Source organism: Protomyctophum parallelum (assembly GCF_964188405.1).
Source record: "Protomyctophum parallelum genome assembly, chromosome: 1".
In the NCBI taxonomy this organism is placed as follows: Eukaryota; Metazoa; Chordata; class Actinopteri; order Myctophiformes; family Myctophidae; genus Protomyctophum; species Protomyctophum parallelum.
The window spans coordinates 11,850,244-11,875,838 of record NC_139697.1 but is presented as its reverse complement, the minus strand read 5'-3'; the positions used below and the strand labels follow the sequence as shown (position 1 = coordinate 11,875,838).

The window sequence follows — 25,595 nt, the reverse complement described above, 5'->3', positions numbered from 1 at the left end:
ATTGGCTATTCAAAAATTCTCACGGAGAGCTTGCTATATTTTTTTAACGTGTTTGAAAAAGTTTGAAATCATTTTGAACACAAATCTTCTGTTCTGGGGGGTCCCTGGCACAAAACATATTCAGATCAGATGGCTAAATGCATATCTTTTTGCAGGTCCTTATTGGCACGGGTCCTTGGACAAGGCATTGAACCCCTACCATGAAATGTTCTATGAGCAGAGCCTGGCTGTAAACAAGTTCTTGAGCTTAGTCCAGTTACCCTGGGTAAACATAGTACCTTTCCTTTCCTTTTCCTGAAAACTACTCATTTAGAAGGCATTTGTCGAATGGGCCTCAAGTCTTATTCCATTCCCATTTAAAACATTAGAAAAACACAGAATTCCCGGGCTAATAGTTCAACGACATTTGAACTATTAGCCAGTCTACAAGCTCACGATGTGTTGATGTAGATCGGCTAGTTTAGCCATTTTAATGTTTTTCAAAATATAAAAAAATAAAGGCAAAGAAGTTTAGGGATAAGGGGTTTAGCACTGAATGAAAATAGGGCCCTAAATGTCATGACGTGGTGGTCCGTGGCTTAAATGCAGAATAAATAATGGACCTTGACATGAAAAGGGTTGAAAACCACAGTTCTTCTAGATGCTGTCCCATGTTTTAACTTTCCTACAGTCTCTCTGTGAGCAAGGCAGAGCGTCAGCAGAGGTCCCCGTTGCATTACGTAGTCATGCTACAGTAAAGCAGTGTGTTAGTCATGGTGCTGCTGCAGCCTGTTGCTTCACCATGAGGAAGACGAGGATGGCAGCCAGACACCGCCACTGTGTGTGTGTGTGTGTGTGTGTGTGTGTTTGTGTGTAGAGCGTGACGTAGCCTGAATCTGCAGATCTTATCATGCTGGCGGCGGCGTCACGGTGAATGTACTGTGTCGGGGTCTGATTAATACATTCATGAATAAATAATAATAAAAAATTATGTAATTTAATAAATAATACATAATTACATAATTTAATATCTGCGTGTGTGTGTGTGAGAGAGAGAGAGAGAGAGAGAGAGAGAGAGAGAGAGGGTGCGCGTGCGTGTCTCTCTCTCTCTGTATAAAATCTTTCCACATACCTTCAGTCTGCTGGAAAGCCTTGACAGAGAGGGGGGGGGGGGACAACAACCCACAAAGACACTTATGAATAACTAATAGTGAAGGCTGACATCATATAGCTTACTCTGTAGAAGATCAATGACGTTATGAGTTGAGCTCTGAAGCGATTGCAAAACTATTGTAAAAATGAGGTTGTGTGTGTGTCTGTGTGTGTGTGTGTCTGTGTCTGTGTGTGTGTGTGTGTGTGTGTGTGTGTGTGTCTGTGTGTGTGTGTGTGTGTGTCTGTGTGTGTGACTGTGTCTGTATACCACTCTCTCCATGGTGACTCAATGCACAGCATCATCATCATCATCATCATCACAACACATCTAACGCAGGCAGCATTATGACATAATTTGGAGGTCACATATCAAGTTCAACGATGAGCCATGGTGCTTAATCCAATTTTCTGTACTTTCACTTTTCTACTCCACTATACATCTCTGAGGCAAATGTGTCCTTTGCCAATGGGTTCCCAGATTGACCTAACGGAAGTAAAAGCCTGGGTATACCGAAGCTAAGATTGACCTAACCCTATATAGCTCTGGTCCATAGCTCTAATGCATTGCATTTAGAGCTATGTTACTCTCCACTTCCGCCGCTCGCATGAATGCAGACCAGCCTCTCGTCTTTAGCGTAAATAAAAAGAAAGTTTTTGCTACTCACCAAAACAAAGGCAGGTTGTGTCATTAGAAAGCCTACTTTCCTTAGTGGACGCACTCTGAGCCCCACCACACGTATAAAAGGTACTTTTTATTTTATTGTAGTTACTCCTCTGCGCCTTCTACCGATATTGCCCAGAGAATATTTTTTCTCCGGTGAAAGAAAATCCCTTTCTGGCCAAAAAGTACCGTTTATACGTGCTCAGAGTGCTTCTACTAAGGTGAGTAGCAAAAACGTTATTTTTATTTACGCTAAAGACGAGAGGCTGGTCTGCATTCATGCGAGCAGCGGAAGTTGAGAGTAACATAGCTCTAAATGCAACGTATTAGAGCTATGGACCAGAGCTAACCTAACCCTAACCCACAAGTATGTGACATTTTTTGTTACTAGTTACTTTGTAGATTCAGATTATTACAAAACATACAGAAGCCCTGTACTGTATATACCTCGGCTATTTGAAAGTAGCAGCACACAACGTGTCGCATTGTTGAATTTGTGAGCATGCAGATCTGCTGTTTTCTTTTTAAGAAACTCATTCAAAACAAGGCGCAATAAAAGTGAAACCTAGTTAGTAGCTATTAGCTTAGTAGCTTAGTATTTAAAAAGGTCAATCAATACAGGATCATGGCCTTGGATTCCTGTTCAATCAACTTGATAGGAGGACGATGAAGGGAAGGTTAAGACCACAGACACAGGGTGAATCGTGATAGATATACCCAGTATGAGGGGGATCCCAAACACAGCCTTACCTGTGACACTTGCACATGGCCACCATGACAGTCAGAGTGTAGAGAAGCAGCAGCACTCCACACAGGATGTAGGGCACTATGGAGGAACACTCACCGCTGTCTGGAAGACAGTGTACGTTTGACGTGTACATTTGAGTGTACATTTACTTAAATTAACACTGTAGTACAGTAAGCGCTTTTCTTTTTTTTATATACAGTACACATACACACATCACACAGACACACACACACACACACGCGTGCGCACACATACATTATCTCTGCTACTTTCTCTGCTTTCAGAAAAAGGTGCTGCTGTACAAAGTTGATTGTTATTCAAAGTGACTGTCAGATGTCATTGATGGAAGGGCTGTTGTTGCTCTGGGTTTACCTAGAGTGAGGTTGAGCTCCAGGGCGATGGGACCGGAGCGCTCGGAGCCTCTGGAGTTGCGGGCTTCACACACGTACACCTGACTGTCCTCCCAGCTGGCCAGCAGCAGGAGACGCTCCCCCTCAGCCGTCCTCCTCACCTGCATGGTGTGAAGGAGGAGGATGTAAAGCTACATTTTTGTATAACTATCTTTAGGGCTGGCCGATAATATGGCTTCAAATATCAAGATTATCGCAGATCTACAAGCTCACCATGCGTCACTTTGTGCTGAGCTGCGAGATTGTACATCTGCTCTTTTTTAACTATTGGAAAAATCTTGATTATTATTATTTTTTCCACTAAATCTTCTCTTCTGCATGTAAGGCCCTGGCAAAAAAACATGTTCGGATGGGTGTCCGTGGCCAAATATATATCAATTTGGGGGGTTCTTGGCTAGGAAAAGAAAGACAGTAGTAGTAGTAAGGGGTACTATTATTCCCCAGGGACCTCGATGTCCAATTTCGGCATTCTCAGGGCACTCCCTAGAGACGAGGGGGGCGGGGCCTAACCCTTTTTTTCCGATGACGTCATTATATTGATTTTGCTAATGGCACTTTGCCAGTTTGGCAGTTAGTGTCATCATGATTGTAGTTCTGCTTTTGTGTGAGGATCTCATCATATTGATCGTGTTTGGGTGGACTTTGCCAGTTTGGCAATCAATGATCATTAGTTCAGACTATCTTCAACCTTATTTACTATATACGTTTATTCATTAACCAGTGGTACTGTGTACATGCCAGTGAAAGTAATTCTCGCCTCCTCTGTGGCAGTAGGTTCTCCACAGGCTGTGTCTGTGTGTGAGTATTGATTTTGCATGCTTGGATCCAAATGAGCTGATCGTATAGATTTTGCTGGGTGTGTGTGTGGTGTGTGTGTGTGTGTATTGCTCTTACTCCCATTTTTGGGAAAATGTAATGAATGAGTTATAAGCAGACAAATTATAGCGATGGTTTTTAACAGCTTAGATTATTTCCAGTTTGGTTATAAAAGTCAGAGAGGAACTGATGATGCAACTATCAGCCTGCTTATCCCCATCTTACTAGGCCAGCTTTTTATTGATTTTACGTTTCCTTTCAACCGCAAGCAGTGGTCTCAGTTGTCTTACTGAGGAAGGGGGGACAGTGGGGAGGAAGCATACAGAGCATATCTATTATCTCTTCAGAAATGGTGCGGGGAAGAAAAAAAAAACTCGTTAGGGATCAATGTGACAAAAACAAAAGAACTTGTCATTCATGAAGAGGAACCTGTGCAGGCCATTACAAGTGGTGGACAAATAGTGGAGGTAGTAGACAGTTTTAAATACTTAGGCAGATATATTGACAGCAAACTCATTTTCAGTGAAAATACTGAACAGATTTTTAAAACTTGTAACCAACGTCTCCACCTACTACGCATGCTCAACTCCTTTAGAGTGAGCAAGCATATCGTGGAAACAGTCTATAAAAACCTGATAGAGGGAGTCTTGTGTTTTAACATGGCAATGTGGTTTGGCAATCTAAGGGTCAAAGGAAGAAGCAAGCTGCAGCGAATAGTAAATCTAGCCTCAAAAATAATTGGGAAGAGACACCAGCAATTAGGCTGTATCTACAATGAGATACTTCGTAAAAAAAAAAAAACTATCAAGATAGCAAACGACCCCGTCTCATCCACCCTGCACCGACTTCCAGCTACTTCCCTCTGGTAGACGGTACAAACTAGGCATGCCATGGTATGAGATTTTACAGTACGGTACGATGCCGATATTGATAATCTATACCTCGGTATTCCAAGGTATTTATATTTATAAAAATAAAATAAAAAGATTGCCCCCCTGACCTATGTCTAGTGACTACCTCCACATCCTTATAAGCCCTTCTTTGTTCCCCAACATGCAGGCCTACACATATATATATATATATATATATATATATCATAATATATGCCATGATTATGAATTGATTACCCTGGACCGAATGGAAACAAGACAGCAAGGACTTTTATCAGTGATCCCTTTGGATATGTGGTTGACTGTATCCTGTACTGATTACACTTCTGCCAATAATGTATTCAGTCAGTGAATCAATAGCTATTCCCCAGTCCCCATTGTATTTCACTGTACTATGGCTCCCCCTAATGGCCGTTTTGTCCCCAGTATGGTGGAGCAGAGGTGATGCAATCTGCGCATGATCACAACTGTCAATGTGTGCCTCCGTGTTGACAGTCCACACTTAGTTACTACATATGGAAATGTGGAATATACATTTGGATCTGGGTGTTTTTCAGCAACACTAACTCAAAGGTAGGAAGCAACTTTTCAATCTACTGCATCTGTGGGGTGAAAATATTTGTGTTAAGTGTTGTTGATGGTGTTGTAACCGTTTGTTTTTTACTGTTTGGTAAAGTTTTGCATGGTTCAGGTTGTCTTAAGGTTTTGTTTTAATGTATGACTTGGATTATTTTGGTACGTGGTGGCGTATTTTGTGACAGTTGCATGGTTCACGGTGTCTTAAGGTTTTGTTTTAATGTATGACATGGGTTATTTTTGGTATGTGGTGTGGTATTTTGTGACATTTGCACGGTTCATGATGTCTTATTGTCTTGGTTTAATGTATGACTTGGGTTATTTTTGGTATCTGATGTGGTGTTTTGTGACATTTGCACGGTTCACGGTGTCTTAAGGTTTTGTTTTAATGTATGACTTGGGTTATTTTTGGTAAGTGGTGGTGTATTTTGTGACATCTGCATGGTTCATGATGTCTTAATGTTTTGGTTTAATGTATGACATGGGTTATTTTTGGTACGTGATGTGGTGTATTTTGTGACATTTGCATGGTTCATGATGTCTTAATGTTTTGGTTTAATGTATGACTTGGGTTATTTTTGGTATGTGGTGTGATGTTTTGTGACAGTTGCACGGTTCGTGATGTCTTAATGTTTTGTTTTAATGTATGACTTGGGTTATTTTTGGTATGTGGTGTGGTATTTTGTGACATCTGCATGGTTCAGGTTGTCTTAATGTTCTGGTTTAATGTATGACATGGGTTATTTTTTGAAAGATGGTGGTGTATTTTGTGACATTTGCATGGTTCAGGGTGTCTTAATGTTTTGTTTTAATGCATGACATGGGTTATTTTTGGTATGGGGTGTGGTGTTTTGTGACATTTGCATGGTTCAGGTTGTCTTAAGGTTTTGTTTAATGTATGACTGGGGTTATTTTGGTACGTGATGGTGTATTTTGTGACATCTGCACGGTTCAGTTTGTTTTAAGGTTTTGTTTTAATGTATGACTTGGGTTATTTTTGGTAGGTGATGGTGTATTTTGGGACATTTGCACGGTTCAGTTTGTTTTAAGGTTTTGTTTTAATGTATAACTTGGGTTATTTTTGGTATGTGGTGTGGTGTTTTGTGACATTTGCACGGTTCATGATGTCTTAATGTTTTGGTTTAATGTATGACTTGGGTTATTTTTTGGTAGATGGTGGTGTATTTTGTGACATTTGCATGGGTCAGGGTGTCTTAAGGTTTTGTTTTAATGCATGACATGGGTTATTTTTGGTACGTGGTGATGTATTTTTGGTATGTGGGTATGTGGTTGGGGAATTTTTACATGGTTCATGATGTCTTAATGATTTGTTTAAGGTATGAGTTGTATTATTTTGGTAAGTGATTGTATGTTTTGTGGCATTTGCATGGTTCAGGTTCAGGCATGCCGCGGGCATGTCTGTGGCCGTTTGAGCTGTGAGGTTGGGGGTTAATACTGAGTAATGTACGGTTAGTTCATGCTAGTAGGGTACATTTAAAGTAATCATGTATATCATATTGGCGTAACTAAATTTGAAATGAGTTGAGTGGACTATGTATTTTTAGATGAACACACTATGTTGTTCACCTACAATTATAGGGATCGATGACTAGAGTAGATTGACGGCATTTTACAATAGCTACTATTACGTATTATTGACATTTAAAGTTAGATAGACTATAGTCTATACTACATGGTGGTATAGGCATCCATGGATTTCCAGGGAATTCAACCCGAATCTGTAGACGGGGTCTGTACACAAAACACAAGGTTTTGTGTTGACAATAACTACGAGGCAATAACAGCCATCATACTAGTAAATATTATGTATACTAGTTAAATTATCTAAACTCTGTGATTTGGCATAGACATTTTTTTCACGACACATAGGAAGAGTCTAAACTACATGCATAATAATAAAATATGGTTGAATGTTTCAAATACTGGATAGTTAGAATGGGTCATGCATGTTTTTAATACAAGCACCTTAACATCACCATGTCTGATGGTGCAGTGTGTAAATGTAACAGGTTATCTACATGGTGTATACTAAAGCATGTAATACTGATGTACCGATGTTTTTCCAAGAGTTCAGATCGTATAGTTTAGAAAATTGTGTAAGTCTATACTATACGAGGTCTTTAGATCATGGTCAGCACCAAATATCATACCAAAAGTCTGTATCTTATGTTTATCAGGTTTTATTTTGATCAGAAAATAGACAATTATGCAGATGAACATACACTGTAGCACAACATGGAGCAAAATGTACAAGACAATGAATTCACCAGGACATCAAATATACTCAGTCATCAACTATTTATAATGTATGTATGTATATATATATATATATATATATATATATAGATATATATACACAACGATGCAATCAGGTCAATCATAGTGGCAATAGTTATGTCCTTGATTATTATTTTTTGGATCATATCAGGGTAAATCCTTCCAGTAATGCAAATAAGATGTACATAGCCTATGGATTCTTGACATTGGCAGTGGTCCTACCTCAATACCGCTAGTTCTCAATACCTTAATAACCCTCGGTATAAAATCATCAGTCCACAACTTGTTCATTAAATCTTTAAAATGATTGTAGAAGTAATATTGGGGCGTAATATTTAAACATGTGTGCTCGGTTTGACTAGAATGGTCTATGCGGCAGCCGTTGCAATCATCCTTCATCTGTTCGATTATAGCGTTTGCGAGTAGTTGACCAACATGTATTTTCAGAATATCTGTAAGATTTGTGGGGTTTGTCCCAGCAAACTCATCCAAAGTCAGTGGCCAATTCAGGGGGTATGGCGGCGAAAGCAATGGTGTGTCGGAGGCTGGTGGGTCATGGGGACCAGTTGAATTTGGGGGTGATAGGTCTACCCTCTCAAAATACTCTGTGTCCCCCGCACCATAGCCCCAAAATGCCCTCTCAAAATGTTCATCGTTCTCCGGATCATAGTCGCAAAATGCCCGGGCATCATCATATTCATCGCTGTCCGTATCTGCAGTACTGATGTTATGCCACCACGGGGGGTGTATACACGGTCCATTGCGGGTCCATCCACCATGAGAGGTCCCTTCATTCGAGTTTGATTCTCCCAATGAAGAAGTAGAATCCTCCATGGTCCGTGAATGGCGCAATATACCGGCAATAAGGATATTATCTACATCTATTCATCTACTCTATATAGCCTATGCCGTGGACTCTCCAAGCTTAAATTATAAAGTATATTGATCAATATTGTTCAAAATCGTATGGCTAATAATTAACAAAAATTGATACATGTACATGTAGAAACATGCATTATTTTTTAGATACTGGTTTGAAACTGCTGACGACAACATAAGTTAATAGCCTAGTTGAAATGTATCAGTGTAAATGTATTGTAGACACTACCATGAATAATCACTGAGAGGGGTGGGGTGTATAGCTAAGGAACAAACTAATTAAAAGGGAGGGCTCAGATCTAGATGTATGTATAGAGCAAAGAGAGTTAGGCTTATTCACACCAGAGGATAAGGCTTATTCACACCAGAGGATAAGGCTATAGGAGATAATTTCTCAGGAAACACCATTTGTCATCAACTATCTCCTCTCAGTATTAGTCATGGAGGCTATGGGTAAACCACGTAACCCCGTTGAACCTGTGGAGCACCAGTCATATAGCCCGTATATTACCCCTCTCAGACTAGAGGAATATAATTCAACACGGGGTAGATTTGCCTATACCCGTGATTTTGAATTATACAAAGAGAGGGCAGAGGACGAGATCATGGCCGCGGAGCTGCTAAGTAACCATATGTCGAGAATTGATGAGCAGGACTTCGAGTCGGACGGGTTAATAATCGATACGGATGAGGAATATTTTGCTAGCATCGAACCATTGGACATGACTACGAGCAAGAAAACTCCTGGACTGTCCGAAAATGCGGAATTTGTACACCTCTCCCTTACAACCCCGTCCTCCCGAGCACCGAACTCTGAACCAGAGAACTACTCCAATCCACCACCATCCCCTGCAGACTCTGGTGATGAGGACGTACCCTCCCCTCTGTCTGCACCCAAGGCATGTCGACGATCACAGCGTCTGCTTCACCTAAAAACTAGATGGTTGAAACCCAACTCTACCTGGTTGAAATCCCAAAGCGAATGGGAATGAACTGAACATGTCTATTAAATGTAATGTGTAACATACTTGTGTAAATACGTGCTATGTTTCTCAGTAATAAAAACAAAAACAAAAATCAACATATCTTCATTGTTGTTTTTATTTCATATATATATATATATATATATATATATATATATTTACACTATTAACGCTGTTAGATTCTAGTTAGGTTCTTACGGTGGTAGTATACTAAACTTTGCGACTATTGTAACTAATCAGGATTATGCATTGGTGATGATCCTTCCTTCTTTTGTTGGGGAGGGTGTAACGTATCCGGTACTGTATACAAAACCCTGTTTGACCTCAAAGGTCGGCCATGATTAATATGGCAGTTATTCTTTAGGCTCCACCTCTCCGGGGATGTTGTTAAATACGGAGAATAACCCTACATAACTGAGTAATCCTACAATAGAGACACTAGCTGCCCGTGAAGAAAGAAAGACAACATGTACTCTACCTGCTACCAAGATGAGAATAGGAAAGTTTGGACCTTATCCGACGGCCGGAAAATTCGTCTGTCTTTTTTTCCCTTCAAGAATCAGCGATTTATTGAACTCTATACATTGGAAACAGGCGACAGTATCTTTGAAGACCGGTTGCCTTACATACGCATCTATGCATCTGAATTTGAGCGATTGGTCCCTCCTATTCTTGAGTTCTGTAAGTACCTGCAATTGGATACAAAGATAAACCCTGGCTATATCAAGCCATCTCGATTTGTACGGGTGAGCTCTGAAATACACTCACGTAGTGACACTGAGGGCTTCATCGTTGACTGTTCTAGGTCAAACTTATGGTTGCTACTAAGATACAAATCTCATTGCGGTACCCCAGTTGAAAGACCTAAGAGTATCATGGAGAAAGAGAAATGCTTTCCAATCCAACTAGCCGTTGGTGTGGATGATTTAGGGATTCTAAACCATGTGATGTGTGAAGCCTTGGATTTCTTCACAACTATAGAGAATCAATCTTTGGACCTACTGGAAGGCTACCTTAGAGGCGCCAAACGTGTGGATTCACGATCATTGGACTACTTCAATGAAAAGAAACTGAGGCTTGTGGATTACCAGACAAGCCATTCCAGACCTACGGGGTTCTCGTTCGGTAATCCCAGACATAGTAGCTTCTCGCTCGGTGATCCCCCAAAGCCAGCTGGCGCTACATTATTCTCAATGGATAACCGTCCTGTAAATCATGATTCGTACAGCGTCCTAGAAAACGATGCACCCACGCCCCACTCTGATCTAGAAACCGATGGACCAACAATTGCAGCTACCAGCCCACCCCCTCCTACACTATAGGTAAAATGCTAACTCATTATTGCCGGTATATTGCGCCATTCACGGACCATGGAGGATTCTACTTCTTCATTGGGAGAATCAAACTCGAATGAAGGGACCTCTCATGGTGGATGGACCCGCAATGGACCGTGTATACACCCCCCGTGGTGGCATAACATCAGTACTGCAGATACGGACAGCGATGAATATGATGATGCCCGGGCATTTTGCGACTATGATCCGGAGAACGATGAACATTTTGAGAGGGCATTTTGGGGCTATGGTGCGGGGGACACAGAGTATTTTGAGAGGGTAGACCTATCACCCCCAAATTCAACTGGTCCCCATGACCCACCAGCCTCCGACACACCATTGCTTTCGCCGCCATACCCCCTGAATTGGCCACTGACTTTGGATGAGTTTGCTGGGACAAACCCCACAAATCTTACAGATATTCTGAAAATACATGTTGGTCAACTACTCGCAAACGCTATAATCGAACAGATGAAGGATGATTGCAACGGCTGCCGCATAGACCATTCTAGTCAAACCGAGCACACATGTTTAAATATTACGCCCCAATATTACTTCTACAATCATTTTAAAGATTTAATGAACAAGTTGTGGACTGATGATTTTATACCGAGGGTTATTAAGGTATTGAGAACTAGCGGTATTGAGGTAGGACCACTGCCAATGTCAAGAATCCATAGGCTATGTACATCTTATTTGCATTACTGGAAGGATTTACCCTGATATGATCCAAAAAATAATAATCAAGGACATAACTATTGCCACTATGATTGACCTGATTGCATCGTTGTGTATATATATCTATATATATATATATATATATATATATATACATACATACATTATAAATAGTTGATGACTGAGTATATTTGATGTCCTGGTGAATTCATTGTCTTGTACATTTTGCTCCATGTTGTGCTACAGTGTATGTTCATCTGCATAATTGTCTATTTTCTGATCAAAATAAAACCTGATAAACATAAGATACAGACTTTTGGTATGATATTTGGTGCTGACCATGATCTAAAGACCTCGTATAGTATAGACTTACACAATTTTCTAAACTATACGATCTGAACTCTTGGAAAAACATCGGTACATCAGTATTACATGCTTTAGTATACACCATGTAGATAACCTGTTACATTTACACACTGCACCATCAGACATGGTGATGTTAAGGTGCTTGTATTAAAAACATGCATGACCCATTCTAACTATCCAGTATTTGAAACATTCAACCATATTTTATTATTATGCATGTAGTTTAGACTCTTCCTATGTGTCGTGAAAAAAATGTCTATGCCAAATCACAGAGTTTAGATAATTTAACTAGTATACATAATATTTACTAGTATGATGGCTGTTATTGCCTCGTAGTTATTGTCAACACAAAACCTTGTGTTTTGTGTACAGACCCCGTCTACAGATTCGGGTTGAATTCCCTGGAAATCCATGGATGCCTATACCACCATGTAGTATAGACTATAGTCTATCTAACTTTAAATGTCAATAATACGTAATAGTAGCTATTGTAAAATGCCGTCAATCTACTCTAGTCATCGATCCCTATAATTGTAGGTGAACAACATAGTGTGTTCATCTAAAAATACATAGTCCACTCAACTCATTTCAAATTTAGTTACGCCAATATGATATACATGATTACTTTAAATGTACCCTACTAGCATGAACTAACCGTACATTACTCAGTATTAACCCCCAACCTCACAGCTCAAACGGCCACAGACATGCCCGCGGCATGCCTGAACCTGAACCATGCAAATGCCACAAAACATACAATCACTTACCAAAATAATACAACTCATACCTTAAACAAATCATTAAGACATCATGAACCATGTAAAAATTCCCCAACCACATACCCACATACCAAAAATACATCACCACGTACCAAAAATAACCCATGTCATGCATTAAAACAAAACCTTAAGACACCCTGACCCATGCAAATGTCACAAAATACACCACCATCTACCAAAAAATAACCCAAGTCATACATTAAACCAAAACATTAAGACATCATGAACCGTGCAAATGTCACAAAACACCACACCACATACCAAAAATAACCCAAGTTATACATTAAAACAAAACCTTAAAACAAACTGAACCGTGCAAATGTCCCAAAATACACCATCACCTACCAAAAATAACCCAAGTCATACATTAAAACAAAACCTTAAAACAAACTGAACCGTGCAGATGTCACAAAATACACCATCACGTACCAAAATAACCCCAGTCATACATTAAACAAAACCTTAAGACAACCTGAACCATGCAAATGTCACAAAACACCACACCCCATACCAAAAATAACCCATGTCATGCATTAAAACAAAACATTAAGACACCCTGAACCATGCAAATGTCACAAAATACACCACCATCTTCCAAAAAATAACCCATGTCATACATTAAACCAGAACATTAAGACAACCTGAACCATGCAGATGTCACAAAATACCACACCACATACCAAAAATAACCCAAGTCATACATTAAAACAAAACATTAAGACATCACGAACCGTGCAACTGTCACAAAACATCACACCACATACCAAAAATAACCCAAGTCATACATTAAACCAAAACATTAAGACATCATGAACCATGCAAATGTCACAAAATACACCACATCACGTACCAAAAATAACCCATGTCATACATTAAACCAAAACATTAAGACATCATGAACCATGCAGATGTCACAAAATACACCACCACTTACCAAAAATAACCCAAGTCATACATTAAAACAAAACCTTAAGACATCATGAACCATGCAAATGTCACAAAATACACCACATCACGTACCAAAAATAACCCATGTCATACATTAAACCAAAACATTAAGACATCATGAACCATGCAGATGTCACAAAATACACCACCACTTACCAAAAATAACCCAAGTCATACATTAAAACAAAACCTTAAGACACCGTGAACCGTGCAAATGTCACAAAACACCACATCAGATACCAAAAATAACCCAAGTCATACATTAAACCAAGACAATAAGACATCATGAACCGTGCAAATGTCACAAAATACCACACCACATACCAAAAATAACCCATGTCATACATTAAAACAAAACCTTAAGACACCGTGAACCATGCAACTGTCACAAAATACGCCACCACGTACCAAAATAATCCAAGTCATACATTAAAACAAAACCTTAAGACAACCTGAACCATGCAAAACTTTACCAAACAGTAAAAAACAAACGGTTACAACACCATCAACAACACTTAACACAAATATTTTCACCCCACAGATGCAGTAGATTGAAAAGTTGCTTCCTACCTTTGAGTTAGTGTTGCTGAAAAACACCCAGATCCAAATGTATATTCCACATTTCCATATGTAGTAACTAAGTGTGGACTGTCAACACGGAGGCACACATTGACAGTTGTGATCATGCGCAGATTGCATCACCTCTGCTCCACCATACTGGGGACAAAACGGCCATTAGGGGGAGCCATAGTACAGTGAAATACAATGGGGACTGGGGAATAGCTATTGATTCACTGACTGAATACATTATTGGCAGAAGTGTAATCAGTACAGGATACAGTCAACCACATATCCAAAGGGATCACTGATAAAAGTCCTTGCTGTCTTGTTTCCATTCGGTCCAGGGTAATCAATTCATAATCATGGCATATATTATGATATATATATATATATATATATATCACTCATTCTTGAGATGAGGGACAAAAGTGGAAAAAACATGTCCCACACATACGAGCCTTATTATTGTTAAAAATAAATAAATTTAATAAAAATAAAAGCACTTGCAAAGTTAAATGCAATACAGTTGTGCATTATTATGCCATTAATTGAATTATAATTGTTTTCATATGCCATCTGAATTAGTTAAAAGCAGGCACTGTACCCAAAAACGCCTGTATTTAGCCTGTCCCCAGCAAGTGGTCATAATTTCAAACTGCTAAAAAAGTGTCTAATACTGTCACAATCACATAAATATACATACTAAATTAAAGTAGATTGTCAACAACATAGCAAACAATATACACAATAATTTTAATTTGTATTTTCCATTAGATATCTCATATCAAATGTGTGTCCCACGTCTCCCGTCAACTCCGTCAGGTTTTTTAAAAGTCTTAAATTAATCAGAAAATATTGTCGACAGATTTAGCCTGAAGACTCCTTTTCCAAGTCCCGTTTGTATTTGTTGCAACAGTGGAGCACCTGGTCTGACAAGCATTAAATTGTTTGATATTTTAAACAAACAATGTTGATATCAGGGTGGTCACAGCTTTTACATGTCAACTCCGTCAGGACATTATTATGATCTTTGTTAAGAATTCCAAAATAATGTTTATTATAAAAGTTTAGGGTTAGGTTTAGCTAACAAATGAAGCAAAAACAAAATGGCTACATTGTACTACAGAGGGTTAGGATGAAAACAAATGACATTTTGTCAACTCCGTCAGACGTCAACTCCGTCAGGTTTTGTGTCTGACGGAGTTGACATGTATCTGACGGAGTTGACAAAAGTGTTCCTAAAACAATAAAATTATAGTTTTTGAATAATGGGACGTATTCTAATTTGGCACACAGTTAGAGCATGCCTTAAGGAACATTTTTGGCTATAGGGCCATCACATATTTGTCTCGTGGTGACCATGGTAGCCATTTTCCAAAATTGCCACCACCTGATGTTATTTTACAATAACTCAAGTTCTACACCACCTAGGATCTTGATTCTGGTGACTAAGACTACATTTTCAAGGACGAGGGATACAGTGGTAAAATTTTGATTTTCCCTGTGACCATGGCAGCCATTTTTCAAAATGGCCACCACCTGCTGTTATTTTACAATAACACAAGTTCTACACCATCTAGGATCTTGATTCTGGTGACTAATCATACATTTTCAAGGATGTGGGACACATTGGTACTATTTAGATTTGTCCTGTGACCATGGCAGCCATTGTTTTTCAAAATGACCACCAACCTGCTGTTATTTTACCAATAACTCAAGTTTTAGACCACCAAGGATCTTGATTCTGGTGACTAATCATTACATTTTCAAGAATGAAGGGCTTATTTCAGGTGCAGGTTGAGTTGCTACTGACAGGACATTAAAAGGAGGTGGGCTTTCTGGCCTTTGACTTGTCCCTTTCAGGTACAGACGCACAGTTTGACTTCACTGGCCACTGCAGTGTGGCGTTGTATCTTGGTGGCCTCCTGCCAGTGTTTCTCCATCCTTCTCATGAGCTCTGTGTTCTGGGGCTCTGTTATAGTCAACTTACATTGTCTTGGCTGGAGATTGCTTTCCTGCAGGGTCCAGCCCAGTCTTGTGCAGATGGCTGCTGGCCCACCTGGAGGCCCCAACCTCACTTGTTCGGTTGGTGTGATTAGGTGGGGTGGTCTTCCCCAATCAGGATGAAGGGTTTGACCCTTTCAAACGGCAGTCTGGCCAAGTGTCTGTATTTAGTTGTGAGGCTAGATACAGGATACGATTGCTCACCCAGCCCCAGGTGACTTGAGGTGAAGGCTCCTTTGATTTGGTAACATTGCTTTGGTTGACATGCTGGGGACATAGAACGACACTGATGCCTTCAGTGTCTGCACATCCTGCCTGATAGTCCTGAAGGCAGATCTTCTGTCTTCAGTCTTTCGCTCACTGCTCACTGTTCACCTCAAGCAGGTCTTCAAGGTGTTTGCCTTTGCACAGGCTATATGGCTAGGACTCGTGCGTCAACCACTCAGAGAACTCCAACATGGTGTTGGTTGCTCCTGGGCCGCAGAGCATTGTGCGGCAGAATTCAGCTCTCATCTCTGGTGGCAGCTTGGCATCTAAGTTCTGTGTCTCCCTCTGGGCCTAGGGTAGACACTTGCTATTTTCCATAACACTAATTGGTGGGGCTGTCCAAACTTGTTGTTTAGGTGTCAATCGGGTCTCTGTTGGCGAAGTCGGGTCTAGGTGGTCTAGAAGATGAGTTAGTCAGGGCATATTAATACAATCTGGTAATAAATTCCTTATCAAGAATTTTCTTCACCAATGTGATTGGAAGGGTGTCTACTAACATATCCCACATTGCTTTATATTCAACCACCCTAGGGGAACTTTTGACAGCTGCTGAAAGTTGGGGTACCATCAACAACTTATATAAGGCAAAATGTTCATTATGCTTTAAGTAGCATGTGACATGTCAAACTAGGGAGTTTTCATGATTCTGAATGCATTCCAAGCATTAGCTATGCACAAAGAACACTCCTTGGGCTGAAAACGGCCATAGCCGTCATTACAAAATGAGGTCAGCACATTTGGGCAAGTGGATATATGGCCGAATTTAGCCCAAGGGGTTTGACCCCTAGTTTGGCCATAGCCACTTGGTATGGTAACCAACTTTCAGCAGCTGTCAAAAATGCCCCTGGGGTGGTTCAATAGAAACCAATGTGGGATATGTTAGTAGACACCTTTACAAACACTTTGGTGAAAAAGTTCTTGGTAAGAAATGTATTCACAGATTTGACATTATTCTGATAATATTCCCTGACTAAATTGGTAAAATAATAGCAGGTCCACCATTTTTGAAAATGGCTGCCATTGTCACAGGATAAATCTAAATAGTACAACTGTATTCCTCCTCCTTGAAAATGTAGGATTAGTCACCAGAATCAAGATCATAGGTGGTGTAGAACTTGTTATTGGGAAATAACAGCAGGTGGCGGCCATTTTGAAAATGGCTGCCATGGTCACAGGGCCAATATAAATAGTACCACTGTATTCCTCATCCTTGAAGATGTGGGATTAGTCACCAGAATCAAGATCCTAGGTGGTCTAGAACCTAAATCAGTTAAACTTGTCAACTCCGTCAGATGTTCGTCAACTCCGTCAGACGTTCGTCCCGTGATGTTTTTGTTAATTTCCAAAGAAATAGAAAATTCGATGTTAAATCTTTTGTGCTTATGTATTGAAACACCAACTGAAATGATACGTAATGATGTTTTTTTTTTTTTTTTACATGGTTTTCATGTTATAATATTGAAAATAAAGGTTGAAATGACGGATTTGAGAAATTGGATATTTCATAATAGTGTGATATTGGAACAAAACAATATTAAAATAATTGTATTACTTAACTTGATTACTGAAAGCCATTATAAGATAACTGAGGACTTTATATTATTGTTGAAATTATCAAATTCAATTAAAAGGTATTTTAGTGTGTCTGACGGAGTTGACATGAATCGGGTATTAAGTGCATAAATGTCCCATTTTAGAAAGAAATGTTATGCGAAAAACCTGTTCCTTCTCAATATTGGTAGTTGAGACCTGTGTCTACAAATACATCCATTTGATTTGAATGTATCTTAAAAAAAAAAAAAATCCAGTTTGAAAAAAGTTTTGTCCCTTATCTCAAGAATGGGTGATATATATGTGTAGGCCTGCATGTTGGGGAACAAAGAAGGGCTTATAAGGATGTGGAGGTAGTCACTAGACATAGGTCAGGGGGGCAATCTTTTTATTTTATTTTTATAAATATAAATACCTTGGAATACCGAGGTATAGATTATCAATATCGGCATCGTACCGTACTGTAAAATCTCATACCATGGCATGCCTAGTTTGTACCGTCTACCAGAGGGAAGTAGCTGGAAGTCGGTGCAGGGTGGATGAGACGGGGTCGTTTGCTATCTTGATAGTTTTTTTTTTTTTACGAAGTATCTCATTGTAGATACAGCCTAATTGCTGGTGTCTCTTCCCAATTATTTTTGAGGCTAGATTTACTATTCGCTGCAGCTTGCTTCTTCCTTTGACCCTTAGATTGCCAAACCACATTGCCATGTTAAAACACAAGACTCCCTCTATCAGGTTTTTATAGACTGTTTCCACGATATGCTTGCTCACTCTAAAGGAGTTGAGCATGCGTAGTAGGTGGAGACGTTGGTTACAAGTTTTAAAAATCTGTTCAGTATTTTCACTGAAAATGAGTTTGCTGTCAATATATCTGCCTAAGTATTTAAAACTGTCTACTACCTCCACTATTTGTCCACCACTTGTAATGGCCTGCACAGGTTCCTCTTCATGAATGACAAGTTCTTTTGTTTTTGTCACATTGATCCCTAACGAGTTTTTTTTTTTCTTCCCCGCACCATTTCTGAAGAGATAATAGATATGCTCTGTATGCTTCCTCCCCACTGTCCCCCCTTCCTCAGTAAGACAACTGAGACCACTGCTTGCGGTTGAAAGGAAACGTAAAATCAATAAAAAGCTGGCCTAGTAAGATGGGGATAAGCAGGCTGATAGTTGCATCATCAGTTCCTCTCTGACTTTTATAACCAAACTGGAAATAATCTAAGCTGTTAAAAACCATCGCTATAATTTGTCTGCTTATAACTCATTCATTACATTTTCCCAAAAATGGGAGTAAGAGCAATACACACACACACACACCACACACACACCCAGCAAAATCTATACGATCAGCTCATTTGGATCCAAGCATGCAAAATCAATACTCACACACAGACACAGCCTGTGGAGAACCTACTGCCACAGAGGAGGCGAGAATTACTTTCACTGGCATGTACACAGTACCACTGGTTAATGAATAAACGTATATAGTAAATAAGGTTGAAGATAGTCTGAACTAATGATCATTGATTGCCAAACTGGCAAAGTCCACCCAAACACGATCAATATGATGAGATCCTCACACAAAAGCAGAACTACAATCATGATGACACTAACTGCCAAACTGGCAAAGTGCCATTAGCAAAATCAATATAATGACGTCATCGGAAAAAAAGGGTTAGGCCCCGCCCCCCTCGTCTCTAGGGAGTGCCCTGAGAATGCCGAAATTGGACATCGAGGTCCCTGGGGAATAATAGTACCCCTTACTACTACTAAAGACCTACTGATTTTGAATGCATTTGTAGAGTCGGCCTCAAGTCTTAATGGGTTAATGGATCGGAGCTCTTTGCTGGAACTGTTGCCCCCCCAACCCTACTCCAGATAACTAGTTGAAGACGGATGGATGCTCAGCCCTATCCATCACACAATTCTGTTGTGTGGTGAAAAGAGCTACAAACCCACTCCGGCTTGTACAGTAAATCTGCTTCTTTTGGTGAAGGACTTCCTTGTCTTCGAATTAGAAATTCATGATTCTCTGGTTGTCTTATAGTCATTGTCATTTAAAGCTTACTCAATTTCAATGAAAACACTGAACAAGGACAAGAATCCACAACAGACAAAGTGCTCTGGGATGTTGCAGTGCACACGTTGTCCCATAGAGGGGCCTACAAACCACAACTGAACCAAGGCATCATTTCTGCTGGCATCTTTAGTCCCAGTGTCAGTGGACTCTTAAAATAATACTAAGTTGTGTGAGTGCGTGCGTCCGTTTCCCACCTGCCCTCTGTTGTCTATGAACCAGGTGTATCGCTCCACAGGTGGGTTGGCCTCACTAGAACAGGTTAGGGTCACAGCTTGGCCAATCCTAATGGGACCAGGTGGAATCTGGGTTGCTGTGGTCAATCGAGGGGCAACTGGGAAACAGACAGCGTACAAAAACACAACAAATAAGAGTCCTTTTAGTTTGTTTAAAGTAGCCTATAGTTTCCAAATCAACAGCAGACGTTTTGCAGACTAGAGAGACCATTTACAGTAAAACAGAGCTCAGGTTCTCAAACCCTTTTCATGTCAAGGACCCCCAGATGTTTTCATTTCAGACCCCCAAATTGTATTTTTTTAAGCAGTGCTTGTAGATCAGCTAACCTACTGTATGCATATAGGATTAAAGTGGTTAAACTGATTTTGATTCTGTACATATTTAGCTGGGGACGCCCTGGCTGCAAAGCCCTAAAGGACCCCAAGGGGTCCCCCAACCCCACTTAACCCATTCTGACCTGAGATCAGATTCATACGAGGTTTCCGCCGGACACACACTGGTCTGATGAACCCATTCTGACCTGAGATCAGATTCTAAAAATGTCAGTCGCTCTTCGATTTTTTTCAAAAATAGCAGACCTACAAGCTCGTATCGCGCCACTCGGTGGCGCGATATGAGCTTGTAGATCTGCTATTTTTAAATAGCTAAAGCATGACATGATGCTAACACCAAAATGGGTGCCCGGTCAGAATGGGTTAAAGAACCACTGCTTTAGCAAAATGTTCAGACGCATCTGGGGTAAAATGTCTCTATTGCAAGTCACTCTCAGACAAATGCCTGAAACGTATAATATATCATAACAAGGGCTTATTTCAATTTGACACCTTCCTGGAAAGGTGTAGGCACACAAAGTGTGTTATCATTTTAGCCTAAATGTCTGACTGTATATTGTGCTGTTTACATCTCTGACTAATACATTTTTCTATCAATAAATCAACCCCTCCGGGCTATTAATTTGTCAACTTCCTGGAAGAGGCATCAGTATTCTCTATTCCCGGGGAGTGTCCTCCACCACCTGGGATACCTTTGTTGGAACGCCTCTCCTGTGGGTGCAGTACTTAGTTTAGACTAGTCATTGGTTAGACCAGTCATTAGTCCACCAATACCTTATGTCTAACCAAAGGATGCCTTCCCTCTCCTGTAACTGAATAGTGTGAGGAAAGACACGGCCAAGGCCAAGCCCTGACAAGCTCAGCATTTTTCAGAACACTGGCTGGGGTACAGAAAGGTTCCTGTCTGCCAAATCTGTCAAAGTCAAAAGTTCATTCTCAGGGCCTGTGATGTGTGTATGTGTACCTTCTCCTCATTTGACCAATCAACGTTTTGTGCAAATCTGTTGTGTGCAAAAAGTGTTTGACATTCTACTAAGTGACTGACGGACGGATGGACATACAGACTGACGGACGGACGGACGGACGGACGGAGGCGAAACATTTGTGTCTGAATGAACCAGATCCATCGGTTAAGCAAACAAACAAATCAATGAACCAGACATAGAAGAATACCCAACCACCTCTGCTCACATTTAACTGTGAGCGTCTGCGCTTGGATGCTGACACCCTGGTCCAGTGGGTATCTGACGGAGCAGGTGATGGTGCTGTCGTGGTAGCTGGCCGTGGCTGTGAAGGTCAGGGTGGAGGTCAATGTGATCAGTCCATCCTCCGCCTGTGTGTTCAAAGCCGGAAGAGAGTTTAAACCTCCCAAACTGTTTCTCAAACAGTGGGTCGGAGGGACCCACTGTTCTGTACACGGACAGAATGTGTCCGTGGCATTTATATTTTATTTTCTGTTATACACACCATTAAAGTTCTTATTTTGACCCAATTACTGAATATCAATCTCCAGGGTTTCTTCAGAACATGTATGACACTAATGTGACACTAATGTACTACGAGTCCACTAGTACTAGCGGTTCTCAAATGTTTTATTTGCAGCCCCTAGACCCCCCCCCCCCCATAAATCTAAGTGTACAAATGCACACTCTCAGAGTTACAGACTATTTATGGTCATTCAGGGCTATCTCTTGATGTGTTTTTGGTAATATTATAGAGGGTATGCGCGTGACATCATCATCAAAGTTATGCAGGAATGCCAGTACTGCGTGGCAAACAAAAACCTTCTGGCCTTGTCAGCCCATACATCCAAACAGAAAGGTCCTATCTGATGGCATTAAACAACGTTAAACAATGTTAAACTCACTTTGACACCCGATTTGCCATTCACTTTATGCATGTGCATAGTGCCCTCTATTGTCCGCTCATTTTGTACGTCTGTGACAAATTTTTAATTTTGACAAAAATGTCGACCACAAGCCAACTAGTCTCTCTTTTGGGTCTTGAGCTGAAAACTTTAGGAACCACTGTTGTAATGAAGTAGATAATATCCCACCATATCATATCGGTGAATCTATTTGTATTGGTATCGATCTCAACAATCATATTAATCATTAGTTAAAAGGCTATTAATGCTTAAATGCTGTTAATTGATTCATTAGTCAATTATTAATTATTATCAATGAATAAACCATCATCAAACAATACGTTTATAGCCTATAGTCACCGTGTCCATGCGTTCCTCCCCTATGTTCATCCCTTCCATGGGGGGCATCCAGGAGATGGCAGGGACCTGGCCGTGGCACGGCACTGGGGCTTTACACTGGATCCTCACTGTCTCCCTTTCCACCAGGTCTCTTCTGGGGGTGGTCAACTCAGGAGGTGGAGGGTCTACAGCAGAGGAGATGGTGAGAGGTGAGTGAAGCCCATATGGAGTTATAAAAAAACTACAAGTCAGACCCAAACGCTCCCATCTATTCATTTCACCCATGGGCCCCTTTTCCCACCGGTTGGTTCCCAATGGGAACCGGTTCAGTTCTTTTTGGTTCTTAGTCCATGAGCCAGAGCTCCAAAATTGGAACGTATAAAACCATAAAAAAACATACCTATATTAGATTGTTATCACCATGAAACTTCCCCAAATGAGTACTTACACGAAGACAATGATTTATTGTATTACACATTTTACATTTTTAAATGTGCAAATGAGGCATTGTGTAGGAAAATATGAAAAATAATTGAAAATATGAAAAAGCTACTATACTGTGGAAGGGTTATCATGTATTAATTTACTTGTATTGATCCTATAAACAATTTAATATAGGTCTAGTTTTTCCCACTAATTTTGGAGCTCTGGCGCATGGACTAAGAACCAAAAAGAACTGAACCGGTGCATGCTCCCCTCCCCCTGCAGGAGTATAGTATAGGCTACACTCTCCTTCAGTCCTCCTGCATCTGGGGTTAGTCCCAAATCAGGAAGATTTGAGCTGGAAGCGTGCACACTCGAATTTCAGGGCATTTCAAGCCCTTTCTTTAGGTGCCAAGCTTACAATATCAGATCTGGCCATTAGTTCAGGCTTGCTTCAAAGATCTAAGCCAGCGCTATGGTGCTTGGTGAAGCACCATTTAAGCCTGACTCATACTTTGTCACAAAAGCAGATAACCTATACAATCCATGCCAGTGTTTGTTTTTTTTTCGTCGATTTCGTCGACTAAAACTAAGACGAAAAATGTTTTTCACTGACAAAAACGAAATGGAAACTACATGAAAATTAAGCTACGATGACTAAAAGTGAGACTAAATATATTTCTTCGACAAATAAAAACTTGACTAAAATGTTTGCAAGGGACTAGTGGACAAGAGATCCAGTATAGACAAATCCACAGAGGGTTGCCTGGGTGCGGCCATTACTGAGGTGTACCATTAAGCACAGCAGCACTTGTGAGAGCCATATTTAGAACAGAAAATGTCTATGAGTGTATTTGAGTTATTTCTTTGTGTGTACTATATTGAAGGACATTTCTTGATTACACATTTTGTGCAGCCTGAGTCTTAACTGAGTTAATAGAGCCAATTAAGAATTCAGCCTTTTGGAGCAGAAGCCAGCAAGCCAGTTAATTCAGTGTGCATTATCAGCAGCTGGGTCCAGCAGGTTTTTAGTTAGTTCAGAGCTGGAAGCCTGAGAGCAGCTACAGTTTTTTGACCCACTTTGGAGAATACTAAACCACGTTGAAAAATATTAAGACACTTCAGAAATCGTTTATTTTTATTAACACTTTTTTTTGTATCACATGTTTTGTTGTTCTGTACACCTTTTTCGTCAACTAAAAAGTTAAACTACAATGGACGTGTGGACGTGGATTATTTCTTGGAGTCAAGCTTACTGCTTCACGGGCTTTGGAACCTACATTTTGTCAAAAAACTAGCTCAAGAGAAGCAAGTGGAAACCTAACATCACTGGAAGCTACAAGAAGGTAAAGAGAGTTAATCTTGTGTAAAGGAAGAGGAAAAAGAAAAGAAGTTTGCTCTGGTGAGCTGAAGAATAATGCTGATTTTATCATTGCCGTTTTGAAGATATATCCAAGCCTATATCAGAAGACAGTGCATTTAAGTAACAGTTTTTGCAAGTTTTATTGGAAGCTTTTTTTGTGAAGTTTAAACATTGCATTATACAGTACACTGTTTGCATTGAAAAACGAAAATGCCAGATGAAGCAACACACAAGGCTGCAGATACGCCTAGCCACCACAAGAGGATGTCAATACCCACAGAAAAGGCTTTGGAGGAGAAACTCCATAGACTGATTGCATCTAGGAGAGCCAAAGCAGGGCAAATAACTAACAAGATTAACGAATTGGATATTCTGAAGAAAGATGTAAGAAATGTGGATAAAGTTGAACAATTGAGTGTGAATAACCTTGTTAAGCTGTGTAAAGAATTTGGTGAAGTCAATGAAGAAGTGACAGCTCTTTTACCTGAAGATGAGGTTACTGCTGATCAGACTAATTGGTACGAACCTAAGCAAGCATCAATCCTAAATTATGTTAAAGCCACTGATGAATGGATTGAAGATGTGCGTAAAATAAATAAAAAAGGCCCTCCCAGAGAGGATGAAGAAGACAACTATATCAAGCCTGGTGATAGTGCTTCTAATGTGCAACACTCAAAAGTATCCTCTACTACGTCTTCTGCGCGTGCACGTAGACAAGTAGAAGCAGAAAGGGCAGCACTGCTGGCACGTGCAGCAATGTTAAAGATGAAGCAAGCACTTGAATTTGAAGAAGCCCAGTTGAAAGCTAAAAAAGAACAACTGGAGCTAGATACAGCTATTGCAGAGTCTGATGCCAAGTTACAAGTATTTGAAGAATATGAAGAATATGAAAGCACCCACCAGGATGGAATGAATGACTACTACAAGTCACATGTTACAAAGACATCAAAAGCAGGCTCAAAGACATCGAAGACAGGAACAAGAGGACCCCGAAAGGCATCTAAGGAGCCAGAGGAGCGGTCTCAGACACATGTTGAAAGGAAGCCTGCCTTGCAGCCTGCTCTGCCACCTGCT

General features: G+C 40.3%; 1 protein-coding gene across 3 annotated transcripts in view; it reads right to left on the bottom strand.

Moving 5' to 3' along the window:
- The window catches only part of LOC310859933 (B-cell receptor CD22-like), a 39,228-nt gene that overhangs the window by 2,589 nt on the left and 11,044 nt on the right, over positions 1-25,595 (bottom strand). For all 3 annotated transcript variants that reach the window (XM_083766698.1, XM_083766699.1, XM_083766700.1), the window contains exons 5-10: positions 22,757-22,920; positions 21,721-21,862; positions 20,158-20,294; positions 2,913-3,051; positions 2,543-2,642; positions 1,112-1,130 (exon numbers count right to left, since the gene is read on the bottom strand). In XM_083766698.1, the coding sequence (XP_083622824.1) occupies positions 1,112-1,130; positions 2,543-2,642; positions 2,913-3,051; positions 20,158-20,294; positions 21,721-21,862; positions 22,757-22,920 (701 nt within the window). The remainder of the gene's footprint in view (positions 1-1,111; positions 1,131-2,542; positions 2,643-2,912; positions 3,052-20,157; positions 20,295-21,720; positions 21,863-22,756; positions 22,921-25,595) is intronic.